Source organism: Eublepharis macularius, chromosome 14 (genome assembly GCF_028583425.1).
Source record: "Eublepharis macularius isolate TG4126 chromosome 14, MPM_Emac_v1.0, whole genome shotgun sequence".
Taxonomy (NCBI): domain Eukaryota; kingdom Metazoa; phylum Chordata; class Lepidosauria; order Squamata; family Eublepharidae; genus Eublepharis; species Eublepharis macularius.
Window position 1 is genome coordinate 57,650,212 of NC_072803.1, and position 19,898 is coordinate 57,670,109.

The 19,898-nt window shown below is 44.7% G+C and overlaps 1 protein-coding gene across 2 annotated transcripts in view; it reads right to left on the minus strand.

Moving 5' to 3' along the window:
* Window positions 1–19,898, minus strand: part of DNM1 (dynamin 1) — a 215,020-nt gene that overhangs the window by 55,814 nt on the left and 139,308 nt on the right. For both annotated transcript variants that reach the window (XM_054998606.1, XM_054998607.1), the window contains exon 14: window positions 17,816–17,929. In XM_054998606.1, coding sequence (XP_054854581.1) covers window positions 17,816–17,929 — 114 coding nt within the window. The remainder of the gene's footprint in view (window positions 1–17,815; window positions 17,930–19,898) is intronic.

Sequence of the window (19,898 nt, forward strand, 5' to 3'; positions counted from 1 at the left end):
TTGGCTCAGCATCACACTTACCTCTTAAAGAGGCTGGTGAATGTACAGTCGGGCTCCAGGGGCACATTCCCCGGGCCCCCATGGCAATCACAGCCCCTAGAATTTTGTCCGCCTTGCGCCCTTCTTGATCGGCCCTGCCTATTGGAGGCCATAGAGGGCAATCAGAGCAGATGATAATGAGCTAGTTGGACCAACGGTCTGACTTTGTATAAGGCAGCTCCTTACATCTCTACAGAACTACACGTATGTAACTTGAACGTGGCAGTAGGTAAACGACAAAACCAGGAGGAAGAAGCAGGATTTCCCTGCTTCCCTTATTGTAAGAAAAGATTTTCTGTACAAGTCTTATGCATGTGTATACGTAAGAGAGACGGAGACCACATTCTCCCACATCTTGTGTTTATGGGAGGTTGTGCAATCGGGACAGAAACATTGAGAAACTGCTGCCCTCCCTCCTCCCCTCTCCTGCCCCGCCTTGGATGCTGCTGCGTTCGCTTCGCTTTGCCCCCCTCTCCTTCCAGTCTGTGCAATGGGAACAGCCAAGAGACTCTCGTGAAAATACCAGTGTGAAGCTGCAGGAAGAGACCGTGGAGAGAAGGCAGGGATCTCTTGGCTCCTCTGCATGTTCCCTCTGACCTGACAAGGGCTGATTGCCCTTTATGCTCATCCCATTCTTTCAGAGAAACAGACCAGATGCATTACATTCAAGAATTCAGCATTATCTGCATGTTTTTTTTACAACAGACTTCTCGTAATTATCAGATTGCAAACCTGATCAGGTTGTACACTTGAGACAAGCATCGGGATGCATGCTCGAGCATATCCATTCTCCCCTTTGTGCTTTGATCATTAAGGGTTACTGTTCTGACTGCAGCTCACAGCCTCTGGCAGGCTCTGTTGCTTGTTTGGGGGTACAAGAAAGGGGGAGGAAGCACATTATAAGTGACCAGAAACCACATGTTTCCTTTCCTCCTGTCCCAGCTAGCCAAATAGCTGATTGGGAGCTGAAGTGAGGCAGCAATGGGGAAGAGATAGCCAGCTTTTGGCAAGATTCCTCCGTAGATGCAGTGCTCCTTAAAGAATAGCATCTGGAACACTTCTACACTGTCAAACAGATGGGACATCTCTGCAAGTGATCTCTGCTGCTCACTATATCCAAACAGATCATCCAACATATTTAAAATATGTTGAATGCCCTTTAGAAGTCAAGGCATGCTGAAATGATGTACCATAGATAACGGACTCCAAAGGACACTGTGGGTCATTCCAGATTGGTCTGTGTGCAGTGGATTTTTTGTTTGTTTTTTTGCCATTTGTGGATTTCGACTCTACCCTTGTCAGCTCCCCCTTCTCCTGTGTGTGCTGGTGGGTTTGCATATTGTACATAAAGCCCTCTTTATCCCTGTAGCACCAGGGAGGAAACAGAACACATGGCCCAAGGAACATCTGGAATCGTTACATGGGAGCTGCGCACCGAGGGAAGACGACATTCCTCGAGTTTCCATCCAAGGTATGGAGCCTTCTTTCCCCCTCCCGAGCAACCTTATCCACCAGACAGCTCAGTTCCTGTTGAACTTTGACCTTCTCAGCAGCTGGCAAGCTCCTCCTTCAAATCTAGTTAGTTTTGCACTGCCACGTCAATTGAGGCAGAAGTGCCGAAGGGAAGCAAGAGAAGGAAGGGAGGAGGGCTCAAAGACCAGAATGAGGGAGGGAGGCACAATGAGTGCCAGATGCTGGGTGAGGGCGGGGGAAGGCCACAAAGGAGGGGGGAGTCAGATCACTCTTGTGGTAGCCAGAGGCTAACTGCAAAGGCAAGTGGCCAATGTGGCTCAAAGAACCCTTGCGGCGAGCTTGGTAAACGAATGCTGGGGTCCTTTGCCATTTGCACCGGACGCCAAGCAGAACGGAATTCCTCGGGGCAAAAAAAAAATTGCATGGAAGCATTGAGCGGATGCCTCAGGCCTGAACGATCCCCCATCAAGAACTGACCAGATGCAGGGGGGTCCCGAGCAGAGCAGAGGAACCCACATCTCCCAAGAAACGGATGCATCTTCCAAGTGACTCTTGCCCTGTTGGCGGTGGTTTATTTAATGTAATGTTATTTTCTTTTCCTCCTCCCTCCAAGGAAACCGTGATGTGACCAAAGGAACCAAGATGATTATTTCCAATGAGACAGCGCTGGAGAAGAAAGGGTCTTGGTGGTTTGTCTGGACACCGGGATGAGGGAGGGTGCCGAAGTCACACTCAACGCTTCTTCACAAGCAGCCTACGAAGTAAGCTGCTTCTTCTGTACTCTTTCCATTGCGCTCTCCCCCCCCCCACTCCACTAGAGTCACCCTAGAGGCTAACACTGGGGAAAGGAATTGATATATTGCTGCTCACCGGACTTCTGGACACAGACGCTCCACTCCGTCTGCCCAGTGTTCGGACTACCTGTTCAGGACTACGAGATTGTACAGTAGTCTGCACATTGGTTAGGCTGTGCTGGGATATACCACATACACTGTTGGCAGCACCACGCAGGGATGGGAACGCCTGCATGGCAAGGGAAAACGCTGCATGCCGACCTTAACCCCCCTCCCTGAAACACATTTCCCCCCTCTCAAAACTGCAGCTTGACCTCTTGCTTTTCAGTCTCTCACTCCCCTTTTCTCTTTCTGTCCCCACTCCATTTCCTCTGCCATGGTGTGAAGTTGCCTCTGTTGGGTTGTAAGATAGATGCTGTCCCAAGAAATGATTTGGAATGACAGTTATCTTCTTTCTGTTAGTACGATTAGTCTGTGCAAGCAGACAAGATTTTGTGAAGCGGCATTTGTGGCCCACCGATTCAGATAAGAACCCAGCTGGGGCTTACTGAGAAGTGGCTGCAGAGAGAAGAAATGCAGTGTTGAAGAAAATGTTGATTATTAAAAGACAAGCTTAAGATATGCAGCTTGGATCTTTCAGCGGTCCTTTGATATTTATTTCAGTACTTCTGTTAGATGTGGGATGGAAGAGGGAACAACAGGTGAGTGACTGAAAGGACTAATTGAGAGAACATGTGAGAAACATATTGGTAGAGAGAGTGAATGGAGGAGAAACTGAATGATTTACAAATGAACGGGATGTGGGAAGAGTGATAATCAGTTCTGTGATATCTGGAGGCAGGGTGGGAAGAGGATGCAAAAGTGCGCGAGTGTCTTAAAGATTAAAAATTTATTGTAAACAAGCTTCTAAACGCATCGAGCCTGTTCTATTCGATGTCTGAAGTGGTCCGGCACCTCACGCCTAGTGAAAGAGGCTGTAGCTCGCTAGAGCTCCTGTTAAATAAACGTCAATAAGTAGCTCTGGCAGCTTTTGTGAGTCTGTTGCGTATCTAGAGTCATTCTGAGACAGACACTGAAAGCTGAACACACGCACACACAGTGACAAAATTAAATTCTGTCACAGAATTGAGGCCACTACAATTCCATCTTGATATCTAATGAGGCTCAAGCTACAAAAAAGGAGACAGACCGGCTACTGAGGAAAGAGGGTTTTTAAAAGTTTTTTTTAAAAGCTTGGGAGGTCATTTAACAGCTTCATGTACTCTCATCGCAGTGTGATTTCTAAGTGCCCCCTGCATTTTATAAACAAAGGCTTATTTTAGCCAGCTGTCACTTTGGGTGCTATGCAGCCAAGCGTCCCCCCCCCCTTCCCTCTCATTTTTTTTTTGCAAATGTGAAATGGTTACTGATTGAACACCAAGAGTTTTTGAGATGGCCCAACTTAGCTTGCGTTCGCTATGCTTGGCACGGGAAAGTGCTCTGAAGTGAAGAATGATGAGATGGTAGAAAAATATTTTTCCACACTGTTAGGACATTAAGTTTGATGAGAAAGGCTGATGAGAAATTGATGAGAAATTATGTTTAGTTGCTGAATTCAGCGGGATGGATCAAGGGCTAGTTCAGGCTCACCATAACAGTCCGTGTTCCAGTTCTACTTTGATGCCTCAGGAGGCTCAAGCTAAACAGGGAAGATATATTGAGGAGCAGGGAAGGCTCATCAAAACTCATTTGGAACACGTGGAGAATACTTAGGAGAATGCCTTCAGGCATGTACAAAGTGCTGTTCTTGTATCCATGTGTAATCAAACCTAACCTCAAAATCTAACACTGAAAGAAGGGCTTCCTTGGCTGAGGATGGGCCCAAGCCCCAACACTTCTCATTTAAAGAAATTAAGGACCAGAGAAGGTTGCTGTAAACAAATTCCTACAAGGATATGCATAATCCTAACCCACCGCAAAGGACCTCCTAAAGGATTCAGTGATGGAGGCCAAACCACAGATGCATACCAGCTCAAGGCAGAGACTGGGCATAGGTTAAGAAATCAAAGAAATCAAATAGCAGCTCAGGGAATGCGCCTGTTTTGCAGAACTGATGAAACACTTATGCTTCTTGCTCCTTGCTTACATCATCTTCTTAAGATCACCACAGTGGTAAGTAACTACCCTTTAAAGGCGTTAATTACCCATCACTTTTGCCTACACACACCCAAGAGGAGTTCAAAGAGTAATATTAGCACATGTACACCTTTCAATACATGATTTGGGCTATGAATAATTAAGGTTCCAGTTCTAGGGGCACTTATTTGGAAGTAGAAACCATTAAACACAGCAGGACTTACTTCTGAGTAAACATGCATAGAACTGGGTGGTAATTAATCCTAGACCTAATGACTTGGAAATAATTTATGAGTGGAGAAATACAGGGATGATGTGTGAGTGACTCAGGTTCCCCGCCACAGACACAGACCCATTTCTACATGGATTTAATCATATGATTTCTGCCCAGACATTTACAGCACACATCAGAAGTGGATGCTTGCATGCAATGTACAAACCAGTGGCTGTTAGCCATACTGTTCAAGGGCAGTGCGGGTACCAGAGGCTGGGGATGAATACTGCTACTAAAGTTAAATGTAAACCACCATGACCATCCATTCAGGTGGCCAGGTAGACAAGATGTTGAATTAGATGCATTACTGGACTGAACGTGTGCATCATGACAATTTTTCCATTCTCAAGTGCTTAAGAGTTAGGAGTCTCTAATTATCTATTTATAAATATACAAACTGGAGCAGATATTACAGGGGTGCAGATACAAGCACACAGGCAAGCAGTGGTACTCCCCAAACCTAAGCTTGCTATACACCCTGAGCCCTGGGATTGGAGTATACTATAAATCTAATAAAAATAACAAACCAATCCTCTAGAAAAATACAAAAGTGCTGCTTTGCACCTCTCTACTTGCAGCCTGGGAGGAATAATTTGTGCCCTCCATTAAGGGGTATGACTTGTATTCCAGGAGTTTGGAAAAGCCAACTGCCCAGCATATGCCATTGTCCCTATCAACCGCCAGGCTACACCAAAGCTTAAAGGATAGGTCAACAACATTCACAATCTGAAAAGGGCGGTTGTATAAATCTGTTGCAGCACAAACAAAGAATTTTGTAGCACCTTAAACATGTGACATTAGCTTTTGTGAGCCTGAGGACACTTATGCATGGCACTTCATGCATCGGACGAAGCGAGTTCTGGCCACCTTAACTTTGCTAGTATTAAAGTCTCTTTGTTGTTATGAGTGACAATGCAATTTACAGGCAACACTACCTGCTTACACCTGTGTGTAATTTCCAGGGATTCTAAGGACCATACTTACAAATACACTGTATTTTTTAAAAAATCTGCCACATTATACATCACACCAAAGCCAGCAGGGCGCTACTCATCCAAAGAGAAAGTAGAAAGCTAAGCCAGTATGCACTGACTAAGTCAAAGGGGTGGTTTTCAGTCAGAGCGCACTGGGATTCCTCTGCAGGGGGGAGTGCAGAAGCATGCATGTGCATAGCGCATGCACGGATGGTAAGTACCCTGCTGTCCCCCACCCCCCTGCCCCATGCATGGACTCCTGGGACCCCTGGCAATCCTACAAGTGGTCCTGATCTGTGAATACTTAAAACCAGAGAGCAGAGATGGGAACAGACAAGACAGATTTTCTTACACATCTGAAAAATGCTCCAGATCTGTAGGAAAAAAATCAGAAAGTACATGAGGGGGAGGGTTTGTTTGTTTTTAAAAAACCAAAATGATAAAAAGAGTACTGGATGCCCTCAGTGGTTGTTGCTAGGCAACCTAAGGCCATTTTCACACTGCTTACCGGCCACGGAACATCACGCCAAGCTCCTGGAATGACAGCGTCTTCCTGGCGCAACTTTGCACGAGAACTGCACGAGAAGATGCTGTCGTTCCAGGAGCTTGGCGTGATGTTCTGTTGCCGGTAAGCGGTGTGAAAACAGCCTAAGTTTAGTCAATATTCTAGGCTTGGTTTCTGTCAGAAAAAGGCAGGAGGAGGGGCGGGACACTTTCCAGAGCTGTTTTGCTCTTTGAGGGAGGACTCATTGCGGCCAGGCCCAGAAGTGACTACTGGGTGACTTGATACCACCTGACATGCATGACTCACCCAGACGTGGCTGCTTGCTACTGCTCAATAGCAACCTCCCTCCCACACAAAAGCCAGTATAGTATAGTATAGTGGTTACAGTTTTAGAGCAGGATGCATGAGACCCAAGTTCAAATCAACACTCTGCTGTGGAAGCTCACTGGGAAATTTTGATTTAATTGCACACAGCCTAACCTACCTCTCGTGGTTATTGTGAGGATAATATGGAGGCACGGAGAATGGTGTAAGCTGCTTTAGGTTTCCATCATGGAGAAAAGCAGTATATAAATGAAGTAAATAAATACAGGTGAAGAGAGGGGTCAGATAAAATGTAAGTTGTTGAGTGGGTTTAAAGGGAAGAAGGATGTAGGGAAAGGTGAGCATATGGACGCTGCCAGGAGGAAGGGGAGAGGAAAGAGTGTGAGGAAGGGGGGATACAGGGGAAAGAGAAGGACATCCTAGAAGTAGGGATGCCAGACCCCTGGCGGGGGTGGGGGATCCCCCACCCCTGCCTCTACCCCTGCCCCCCACATGCCGCCCCCACTTACCTGGCCAGCGGGGGGGGGTGCACCTTCTGTGCATGCTCCCCTGTGGTGCTGCGCACTCCTGTGCGCAGCAGCCACCTAGATTTGACCCGTTTTGGCCCCAATCCAGGCTACTGCGGAGCACAGGATCCACAGTGGTCCAAAACGGGCCTGTTTCGGCCCAAATCAGGCTTGTTTTGGGCCTGTCTTGGTGCAGATCAGGCCCATTTTGGGCCGCTGCAGAGCACAGGAGCGCTCCTACGCTCCACAGTGGCCCCAATCCACACCCAAACGGGCCTGAAATGAGCCCGATTTGGGCCAAAACGGGACTGTTTGGGGCTGCTGCGGAGCACAGGAGTGCTCCCGCGCTCCGCAGCGGCCCCAATCTGAGCCCCTGTGGAGTGTGGGCGCGCTTTCAGGGGGCTGTGTGATGATGTCACTTCCCAGAAGTGATGTCATTGCGCTTGCGGGAGCGTGCGCGTACCCCTCACCCCAAGAGGCAAGTGCAGGGAGCCAGTCCCCCGCCGGGAGGTTAAGAGGGACTGGCAACCTTACCTGGAAGTCCTTGCAGGTTCCCCATCATGTAACTGGGCCTGGCTCAGCCAGCACCACACAACTGAGCCATAGGGGAGAGGCTGCTGGGGTGCGGGGTGAAAGATGAAGACAGGAGAGCAGACAAAAGTGGGTGGGAAGGAGAGAAGGAAACAGGAAAGGGGGGGAGGCTATGGGGGCAGGGAAGGGAAAGAGGACATGGTGAGGGAGGGGAAAATGAGATGTCTCCTGCAAGTCCTTGTGGGTCCCCTGCTTGTAATTTTTCTAATGCTGCTGCAGTGTTGTGGTTAAGTGGTTGGGATGCAAGTCAGCCCTACTGCCATGAGTTCCGCAGGTAGCCACTCCTCCCAGCCCTAGCTCTCAGCTGTATTGTGAGGATAATAATAACACTGACTTTGTTCAATGCTCTGAGTGGACACTAATCTGCCTAGAAGAGTGGTATATAAGGACACTGTTGTTATAATGTCCATGAACACATCTTCCCAGAACTGGTGCATTATTATCGGGAAAGTCCATCACATAAGGAATAATGTGCCCATTTGTAGGCATCCCTTTCAACATTTAACCAAAATGTCTTTGAAAGACAAATAGGCCATTTTCAGACAACACAACTAACAATGGTTGTTGTGGGTTTTCCGGGCTGTATTGCCGTGGTCTTGGCATTGTAGTTCCTGACGTTTCGCCAGCAGCTGTGGCTGGCATCTTCAGAGATGTAGCACCAAAAGACAGAGATCTCTCAGTGAGAGATCTTCACCTCTGAAGATGCCAGCCACAGCTGCTGGCGAAACGTCAGGAACTACAATGCCAAGACCATGGCAATACAGCCCGGAAAACCCACAACAACCATCCTTCTCCAGCCGTGAAAGCCTTCAACAATACAACACAACTAACCTTCGCAATGGGCACAAACATGGCTTATTTGCTATTCTTGTGTCCTGCCTCTCTCCTCCTCCCACACATAGAGCACAATGGAAAGTTTGCCGGTTCAATCAAACTCCAGGATTACAACCTGGGATTAAATCATTGTTTAAGATCTCAGTTTGCAGGGAGGAAACAAACTCCAATTTGAATAGGAATCAGCCTTTGGACTTGGTGGGAAATCGGAGCTTTACTGAAGACTTCTGGAAGTAGAAGCTAAGCTTTCAATTGTGCTCCACACACAAAAAGAGGGGGAAAGAGGGAGCTGCGTTCATGCCGGCCACAGACAAACAGGTTTGTTGCATGTCTGAATGTGGTCATCAAAACAAATCTGCTCTTCACACTTCAAATCCCTGAATCCATTCTCCAGACCTAGAAACTAGATGACCCAATTGCTATCTGCTTTATTGTAATGATACAAAGCACACAGCCTTCTTTCCAGACAGTTTTAGGAACTGTGTATCCTGTGCCTGATGCAACTGTCCTGTTCTATATTTGTCATGCTTTGTATTCTAGTCCTTCTGCTAATCAGCAGTGTGTCCAGAACAAGATTCCTCTGGATCCTCCATGCCTGTGCCTCCCTCACACCCCCGTCTGGAACTGTCTCCTGGAGACAAAGGCCGTTTCCCACACGGCTCCCCGCTGCTCGTAACAACCCAGAAGATCGTGAAAAAAATGTGGAAGATCGTGTTTTCTCGCACGAGATTTGCGCGACGTCACGTGACATCGCGCAAATCTCATGCGAGAAAACGCGATCTTCCGCGTTTTTTGCACGATCTTCCAGGTTGTTACGAGCAGCGGGGAGCCATGTGGAAACGGCCATAGTTAGAATGAAGGAAACGCAATGGACCATTTTAAACAAAATGGAGAAATGGCAGTTATTGGTGGCTGCTGAAATATGGCCAAGAGCTAAGGGTACTAGTTGGATCAAAGCAGCTTAAGAGCTTTTTTTACACAAAACTAAAAGTGCCTTTCACGTTTTCCAGCCCTGTAATACAATTTTTTTTAAAAAACTCCCCAAACCCAAAAGTACATTGGATAGAATCCCCGGGGGGGGGGGGTAGTCTGTTAATTTTGCAGCAAAACATAAAAGGATTCTAGCAGCACCGTAAAGAATAACAAATCTACTATGGCAACACTTTTTGTGAATCAGCCTTATTCTTACTCAGATGTTCTAAATAGGCTTCAGAGACCACAAAAGCTTATACCACAATAAATCTGTTAGTCTTTATGGTTCAAGATTCTTATTTTAAAATAATTAGGGCGTATGTTTGATTTTCAAATAGCTCTCGTCCACTGTTTATCCTGAGGTCTCCATATGTTCATTCAGAAACGGTCTCTTTAAAACTTCAGGAATACTGAAGCTACACTTAACACTACAGTTAGACTGAGGGCCAAGCTACAAGTGACGCCTTACACAGGTTGGACACTTGTCAGCTTCCCTCAAGTTTTGATGGGAAATGTAGGCGTCCTGGTCTCGCAGCTTCGCTCTCTGACTGCTGTCCAATGGACTTTTCAACTGTCGCTTGTCCAACATTCCGCCAAGCTGCCTACATTTCCCATCAAAACTTGAGGGAAGCTGACATGTGTCCAACCTGTGTCATTCGTCACTTGTAGTTTGGCCCTGAGAGTTATGTTCTACCATACTTTTTTACCCATGCTCTTCGTACACCTGCTGCTGCAAGCAAGACTGTACACATGACACTATTTTACACTAGGCCAGTCCACTGACTTACCAAGTCTTGTTTATTCCAAATAGCAAGTGGCTTTACAGGGTCTCAGATATAGGATTTTCATGTCACTTTCATTTAACTGGACATTTTATTTATTTAACAACAACAGTGCGCTTATATATCATCCTTTTGGATAGATTAGTGTCTACTCAGAGTGGTGAACAAAGTCAGTGTTACTATTCTCTCCACAATGCAGCTTGGGAGCTGGGGCTGAGAAGCAGCTTGCCCAACGCCACCTGCAGAGCTCATGGCAGTAGAGGGAGTCGAACCAGCAGAGTGCTGATTTGCAACCCAACCACTTAAACACTATGCTACAGCAGTTCTTATTTGCATTATTTAAAGTCCACCTTTGTCGCTGAGACTTAAGGCAGATTACAAAGTGTAAATCAATACAAAACGTTTGGAATACTCAATAAATAATACAATAGAGGAAGGATTGTAGAAATTTGAAAACAATCAGAAATATGATACAGAGCTGAAAAGTTTTTGAGACAAAATATAAGCAAATTAACATGACCGATTAAATGTGGAACTATCCAGTAGGAGCACATTTACAGTAACAGAAAAGATAGTTCCCATACTGAAGATACCTGGTCTCCAACAGCAACCCTTTGAGTCTGTTCCATGAGGAATGATTTAAACCAGTCCGAGGCCTATCCCCTGATACCCCCTTTTGCCTCCAAATGCCTCAACAGGATGGCATGATCTACTGTACCCAAGAACGAAGACAGATCCAGGAGGAGCAAGAAAAAAAAATCTTTATCTACATTCAGATGGAGGGAATCCACTAAGCAAAAGTCATCTCTTTCCCATAAACCAGCCTGAAACCAGGCTGAAAATGTGTCCAGACTGCACCAAAGTAATCCAAGAAGACCTGGAGTTGGTCTGCTACTGCTTTCTCAATCACTTTGCCTAGAAAGAGCAGATTAAATGCCAGGGACTGAACTTGGGACCTTCTGTACCCAAAGTAGATGTGCTACCATTTAGTCATGGCCAGGGCTTTTTTTCAGCTGGAACGCGGTAGAATGGAGTTCCAGCACCTCTTGAAACTGGTCACATGGCTGGTGGCCCTGCCCCTGATCTCCAGACAGAGGGGAGTTTAGATTTTTTAAAAAGCTGGATAGTTCCACATTTAATAGGTCGTGTTAATTTGCTTATATTTTGTCTCAAAAACACAGGCAGCTTAGCAGCTGCACTACTGCAACAAACTGCAGCACTGGCCTCTGTGGAGCTTTTTAACAGATGGGCACTATCTCCAGGTGAAAACCTAGCAACTTCATTCCATCAGCAAGATCAACACGTAGCCAAACAGTATAAAAGCTGCTTAAAAGCTGCTTTGCACACTGCATGTGAAACTGTCCCAAGTCTGGGTATTAGGGGGCGATTTTCCCCCACAAGGGCAAGAACAACAAGCGATGGAGCAGGTTTCCCAAGGAAATGGTAGAATTTTCTTTACTGGCCCTGGTATCTATCAAGTATAATTGCCACCACAAGGGAATTGGTCTAGGCAGCGAGAGGTGCTTGCCGTAAACATTAGCAATAATTTACTTCTCTCAATAAACTTGCATCAAGGCAAGGAGATTTTGTTTGATCTTACAGTGCAGCTCTTGCAAAAGTACCTGGTTTACGTTAACAGCCATTAACATTGTTTAGGAAACCTCCAAAAAAAAAAAAGGCAGCACCCATGGCAGCAGCTGAAAAGAACACGGAGGGCAAGGAAGTAAATCTCCAGGGCTACATCCTTAAGTATCACCCCTGAATCCCGCTCAGCTGGGAATTTCTTCTGAGAAACAGTCTGTACTGAACTTTATTGTATTAGATTTCTGTGAGCATCTTTGGGAGTCTTTTTTTGGCAGAAAAATGGTCTTAAAATATAATAAATAAACCACACACTATTCCTATAGCAGACCTACTAAACCATGGTTCTCCACAGATTAGGGGATCTGGCAAAGAAAAATAAAGAGAATCCAAAAATAAGAAGGCTGTTGGACACTCGGCACAGCAAGGAGTCAACTTTCCACCCCCGCTTGGCACTCACATCCCTTCCATTTCCCCATTACACACCATCAGTCTCTCCCTATGCAGGCGAGGAGAACCCCATCCATGCTAAGGCTTTGACACTTGGCCCTTTAAGACCCTTTCACGTTCCAATTCCTTTCTTTAGAAGGGGGAAAGAAAACAAGACAGCTTTTGCGGGAAAAGGCTGGTATTTTGCTAATGGGGGCCAGATGTTTCTACACAGACTTGCTGCCCGACCCTACCGCAAGAAGGGCAGGGAAGGGTTGAGCTCCATTCTAGCAGAGATACCCTGTTTAGTTCTACTGTATGCCTCGCTTTGTTTCATCCCTTCTACCTGTTCCCTGCTCTGAACACACCTCAACTCTTCGATTCCAGTTGTCACAGCAAGAATGGAACATCTAAGCAATCTGTGGGGGGAAACCCCACTTTCTGCCATCCCAAATCGCGAACAAAGCATAATATGCCTCTCCTTTTTGCAAAAGTCTGGGAGAGATGGGCTACTTATGCTCTCCAAGATGCACAACATGGGTTTCTTGTTGAATTCCATCCAGAGTGGCCTTGCTTCCATTAATTAAATATAGGGGTGCGTTTGCTTATAAAACAATCATGCAAAAGCCACCAGTATTTAGTACGTATAACTTGTCATGATCAAACGTACAGGTACAGTGTTTGAGGAACTCAGTTACTGAATGGTGGGGACTCACAAGAAGAGCAAAAAAGCAAGCTTCATAGGGCCAAGCTACACATGACGAATGATACTTGAACGGCAAGTGGATTTAGTGGAGGGCAAGTGAACAGGGAGGGCAAGTGAACTTGCTGTTCAAGTGTCGTTCGTCATGTGTAGCTTGGCCCATAGTGTTCTTAATAGCTACAATGTAGGACAGGCGCTTGTGAAAATCCGTAGACTGTACGGATACAGTCAGAAATAAAAGCAGGGCGGCAAAAACAACAGTAAAAAAACAAAATGAAACGTATTTATTCTTTTTCTATTTTGAATTTTAAAGTTAAAAAAATAAAAGGAAGCTGCATTTCTTTTCAGTTACCACGACTTTAGTATGTGAAAATGGGTTAATAATCAGAAAGTGAGGTATGAAAATAATCGTATTATTCGGTGTATGCATTTAGAAAATAACGAATCAAAATACAATACAATATACCGTTAACACTGAAAGGGTAAGTAGTAATCCAAATAAATTCCCTTCAATGTACAGAAACTAATGAGAGAAATGGGTAAATTGATTAACTAATCCAAAAACATGCTATTACAATGTTAAAGAATTTGGACAAAATTATTCATGTACAAAGGACACTAGATCTGAATCCAAACAATATGCCTCTGCATATGCGTACTTGTTACCTGTCCCTGGAAAGAGAATACACGATTGAAATGAGCTGCCAAACAATTTTTAAATGTGAGCCTTACAGTAAAAACAACTTTCAATATATATTATTAAACCTATTAAGTTGTTTTGATCTGTATTTTTGTCCCATCCTATCCCAAATGTTTTAAAACTTGGAAAAGTGGGTGATGAAAATGAAAAGCCCTATCAAAGTCCGGGTTGCTAACAGGCAGGGAGAAAATGTCCTCCTGTCCCATTCATGTCCTCCTGTCCCATACTGTGGAAATAGTAGAAGCTTTTCATGGCATGAAGGTTAAATTGTGTTATCTGGTCAACACTGTAATATTCCACAAAGCTTCTGTTAAAAGGATAGGACTTTTTTCTCTCCAAACAGTTAGCAACTCTAATAAAAAATCCCGATTATAATCAAAGTCTCATTATAAACACAACTCTTAAAACAGCGTAAATAACATTTTATAGCACTTCTGGAAGATGCTTAAGGTTGTGCTTTGGTAAAGAAAACACATAACTCTGAGACAGATGTCAAGAACACTTTTACATTGTGCCACTATTATGCGTGCTGAACATACAGATGGAAAAGAAGGTGCTCTTGAAATATTATTTTGTAGGATGCAGTTTGAGTGACCCGGGGATTCAAACTTCTGATGATGGGTCAGGGCAAGTATCATTTCTCTCAATCCTGTAATAAATTTGTAACACAGGTTCCATCTCACACATGATCCTGTACCATACATATAGGCCGTTTTCACACTGCTTACCAGCCATGGAACATCGTGCTGAGCTCCCGGAACGACAGCATCTTCCTGGAGAGATTTCGCGCGAGAACTGCCGTTCGCGCCAGGAAGACACTGTCGTTCTGGGAGGTCAGCAAAATGTTCCATGGCTGGTAAGTAGTGTGAAAACAGCCATAATCTCATGGGTAATAAAAAGGGGGACCCTATTTTATGTGGTAATGGGAATGAGTTTGCATTCCCCCAGCAAAATGTACCAATTTCCTGCCCACTCCATAGTAAGGGCCTGCCCAGATGCCAAGCCAACCACTACAGTTCGATAGAAATAGGATGCTTCCATGCAAACAGGATCTGGTTTGGCAAGCCAAAAACCCTAGGGACAAGCGGAGCAGCTTTGCTTATACCCCGAAGGGCCAGGCATTTTCTGGGAGAGCTGGATGCTAGTAAGAAACACAAGATGAGATACGTATGGGTTAGCAACACATTGTTGATCTTGGAGTTCTCCTGGAATTACAACTGATTTCCAAACTACAGAAATCAGTTCCCCTGGAGGAAATGGCAGCTTCAGAGGCCAAAGCCTACGGCACCACATCCCCACAGAGCTCTCTCCCCTCCCCGAACTCCACCCTCCCCAGACATCACCCCCCCCCCCCAATCTCCAGACATTTCTCTAGCTGAATTTGGAAAGCCTAGTTGGAAGTCAAGGCAGGGAAACTCCCATGTTAAGCAGCCCTAGATGTGAACCAGGATGGATCTCATAGAAGATGTAGCTATCTGTTATCACGGGTTTAGAGCTACAAGCGCTAGTTTCATTACATAGTCTCTGTTCCCCACCATGCTGCTTCATCTAGTAGTTTGATGTGGGTATCCATCATGTCAGCGTGACCCATCATATGTTGGCATGCTGGGCACCCTCCAAAGCATTATGATTGCTGGAGATGCCTGATATTTGGCAGCCTTCTTCATCTCTAATTTTAAAGCCAACAGGTTGAAAGATGTGACCAGCACGGGGAGCACAAACTCAGAATTCCTATTAAAATAGACTGCTTCCCAGCCAAGAAGAGTTTGGCTACAAACTACAAATGGAAACCACTTTCTTTTCTCTCCAAGAAGCTGGAGATCAAGGAGTGGAACTTATGAAAGAGCTGGTGTGTGTGTGTATTTGTGTAGGGGTGGCGGTGGTGCTGAAGTGGAGCAGGAGGAGAGGAAATAAAAACATGCTCCCCCTTTCTCCTCCACCTTGGTTAAAACAAAGAGTCCTTTCTTCTGTGCTATTCCTGCCCCATCAGCTCTTGGGTCTCCCTGAGTTTATTTAAGAGATGGTGGCTGGCAGGTAGCTGTTTTAATTAGGCAGAACTGCTTCTCACCATCCATCCAAAAGGGAAGCAGTACAAATATCCAGCTGGTATTCACCCCAAGGGCTGCCCTCACCCAAGGATAAAAAGGCACTGCTATTCCCCCACATCTTACCCTCAGTCCTTACAGCTGGAATTGGTTAAAATGGCTTATGCTTCTCAAGCACAGCCATTCCCACCACCTCCAAGCGACTGGAGTGGAAGCGGTGGGGAATTCTGGCCTCTTCTGGAATCCAGATGTAGATGCCAATTTGAAATTTAAAGCTAATGTTTGAAACTCTCATATTCTCCTGCCTGAACACCTAACTTGAGAGGAATAGCAATGCTTCACATGGAGAGGCTATTCAGCAGGCTTTGGGGGTGGTTATTGGGTAACTGACTGCTTTTATAACCTAAATGTTAATATTGATTCATGTTTGCCACTGGAATTGGCAGGCCAAGATTTAAGAAGGAAGTGATGTGTTCTAAAGACCTGGTCTTTGTGAAGTAAAGGCCATCCATTGTGTTTAACGGAGCGGCGATATTTTAAAATGGGACAACATTCTATAATAACACCACGTGCCTCAAAATAAAGAGCATCTGGAAACCCAGTACTCAAATTATAGCAACCCCCCTAAAGTAGGTTGCTGCATTGGTTCATGTTAAAAGCCATGTAAGCCATATTAAGACCAACCGAAATAACACAACACAATGTGCAAGCATTTAAGTTCTCTAGAACTCTTTATTAGGTTGGACTTTAAAAGAGACGTGGGGAGAAAACCTCCTTATTACCTTATTACCGCATATTTCCTAGGACAAAATCAGCATCCACCATGCAACTTCCCTATCTCCCTGTACCAGTATGTGAACTTCCTATCAGTGTCCCCCACCCCAACCTCCACCTGTGCCTTCTCACAATACAAATGAGAAATGCTGGAGTGCTTAACTGGCAATTGTTTTTTTTAAAAGAGATGAACGGCAAGACTACTTCCACCACTGATCCATTTTTGGTTTTGACTGCTATGCTTTTTAAAAAAAGAAAAGAAATATGTGCCTTTATAATGCTGGAGTTCATACCTGCTTATATATAAAAGAAAACAAAAATACACAAGTGAATAGCCGTAAAGCTTTCCCCTTATAGCAAGGCTATGTCCATTACATGTTGTTGTAACATTGTCACAGAATGGGTGCTTGTATATTGAATAAAGGAGAAAATGCAGTTTATAAACATAAGAAGCTGTCTTGTATTGAGTTAAGCCATTAACCACCAGAGGGCTTCTTCAGGTTTTTGAAAACATTGGAAATCGCTAGATCACTTTATGGTAAAAGAAATCTTGGGTTTTCCCCCACCCAAACCATTGGCTGCACAGAGGAAATCCTTGTTAGAGTCTGATTTATGTTCTACACATACCAATCTGATTTATTAGACAGTGCCTAGACAGTGCCTAGCTAGGGAATCTGTCATGGAAATGAAGCCATGATGGTTCATTCAAAACCATACTTTTTCTTCTCTAGAATTTCAGAATGTTCATGGAAGTGCCTGCATATGTGTATGGAAAATACTCCCTTAACCCTCCAATACCCTAAAGGTGATGGAAGCACCCTCTGAAACCACTGAGAAGATTAATTTACGCTGCAGAATTAAAGATGTCTGAGAGCTGAATTTCATAATTTGCTCCAAGTTCTGTAGATAACCAAGTTCTGTAGATAACCTAACTAACCTAACATTTAGAAAAACAGATTGTCTGTCTGTCTGTCTGTCTGTCTGTCTGTCTGTCTGTCTGTCTGTGTCAGTCAGTCAGTCTGGCTGGCTGGCTGGCTGGCTGGCTGTATGAATGAACAATTAATAGTACTGCCTAATACCAGGGCTTTTTTTCTGGGAAAAGAGGTGGTGGAACTCAGTGATGGAACTCAGAACCGCACAATGATGTCACTTGGGGTCAGCTGGAACAAGGGGGGAGTTTTTTAAAGTTTAAATCGCCCTTGGGCCGGAGGGCAATCTAAACTCCCCTCTGTCTGGAGATCAGGGGGCGGGGCCACCGGCCATGTGACCATTTTCAAGAGGTGCCAGAACTCCGTTCCACTGTGTTCCTGCTGAAAAAAGACCTGCCTAATACTATAGAAAATTACAGAATTCCAAAGGTCCTCAGACTTGATGTCCCTTGACCAACGCAGAGTTCTTACCTCATCATCCTTGTACCACGAGAGGTTCTCAGCTGTCAGAACAAACCAGTACTCTTTGGCGCCACCCTTCATGATGCCAATGTTGTTGATGGTGAGCCAGCCCTTGCGGATCACCTACGTTGATAAAGAAATGTGTCGGCATTATACATGCTGGCAATGGACATAACAGATAGGTAGTGAAAGTGTCAAAAACAAATTCAAACACAGCAGCACATCAAATGGTAGGTCAGGCCCCAACATCTACCTGGGCATCCTTCCAGAGGATGTACCTAGCTTGGGATCTGCTTCAAATCAAGAGAAGAAGCAGGCAGACAAGGAATTCTGGGGACAGGGAGAGAACCTAGCTATCTTAAGGTTCAGATATCCACACATGGATAAGGCTCTTGAGAAAAGGAATGCAGAGCTGCCATGGAGATCATCAGTAATACGTCTGATTCTGTACTCACTTGTGGGAATCAAACAATAGCAAGCAGTAGAGAACCACAATCAGAAAAAAGGAAAACAGGAGCACTCCATTCAGCATAGTTAGGAGAAGGAAGTCTTCCTAGGGCAGTGGTTATTATTATTAGGGTTGCAAGAATCAATATTTAAGAAAACATTATGGAGAGGGGTTTGCCTTAGGGTCAATTGAGCATGCCCTAGAATAAAATTCTAGAATTTCTAATTCTAGAATAAGAAGTGATATATTATATGCTTGAAGGCCACATTATTCTAGAAAAGGAGACAGCCATGTAAAACAAAGGATATCCGGCAACCCCAACTTTCCCACGACTTGGTAATGGAAATAAACAGGGCTGTGTGTATTCCACGAGCATACGTGCAGAAAAAGTACAAGATGTGGATGTGGACATCAACTAACTTCCTAAGCATCTTAGTGTTTATTCGTTAATTTCTAAAGGATGCTTCTAGACTTTCAAGACCATGAAGCTTATGATGACTACCGAGAGGAACTTGCAGGCTAAGAAGCCATAAGAGTAGCTGAACAGAGCTTCCAGTTGTCAGAATGTGAAGCTCTATACACATCGCCCTTGCTCCTTCTCTACACAGCTTGCAGAAGCAGAATAAATTATGCAAAAATATGCACTTTTTGCTTACTTCGCAAACGAATATAGACTATGGAGTTCAACTTTACCATATAAGCTATGTTACTTTGACATCAAATTTTGTTGCAGTTGTTAAAAATGCAGAGTACACACAACCCTGTATAGATATTATTGTATAATAGAGTTTGAGTTGGTTAAATAGAAGAGAGAGAGAAACAAACAACAAACAAAGGCATTAATAGCATTAAAATATATCTAGAAAGGAAGGTGCATCTGGAATTCATCTTCTGGATTTCACCTGCGTGTGCAAGCGCGCATGTGCATGTTACACAGAGAGAAAGAGTCAGTGCTTGGGTGATATACAGTCACTATACCAGACAAATATCACTATCAGCCTGGTAGGAAGGTACAATTCAAAGTATCTCATTCTTAGGAGAATTTGTAGAATGGGAAGGCTTGCAAACATTTTAAAGAACTGACTGGGCCTAAATACGGGAGTGTATCTATCATTTTTCTCATTCACCTATCGTTTTTCTCATTCTGTAAGACCCTCATGGATACAAGCGTCCATATCTGCATTAACGACACAAAATATTCTAAGGCAGGTAGGGATATCCAGTTTCTATACCCTTTGGTATTCTATATTCTTTTTAAAATATTTCTTAAACTTATTTCCTGCCCTTAACATAGGAGTTGTTGACTGACCAGGTCCACATCTTCTTAGCTTCAAGAAAGCTGTTTCATCAAGTATTCCCATTCACTGCACATGAACTAGGGTTGCCAGGTCCCCTTACCTGCTCAGCGAGAGGTGGGGGAGACCTGGCTCATCCCTCCTCTTTCTCCTCTTAATGCATGTGCGGTCCTGAGGCTGTGCAATGACATCATTTCCAGTGATGTCACCATGTAGGCGCAGGCGTGCTCTTGTGCTTGTCAGCAGGCCAATTTGGGCCTCAAACATGCCCAATTTGGGCCTAAATCAGCCTGCAGTGAAGCGTAGAAGTGCTCTCGGGGTGGCATGATGACGTCAGTGACGTCGCACC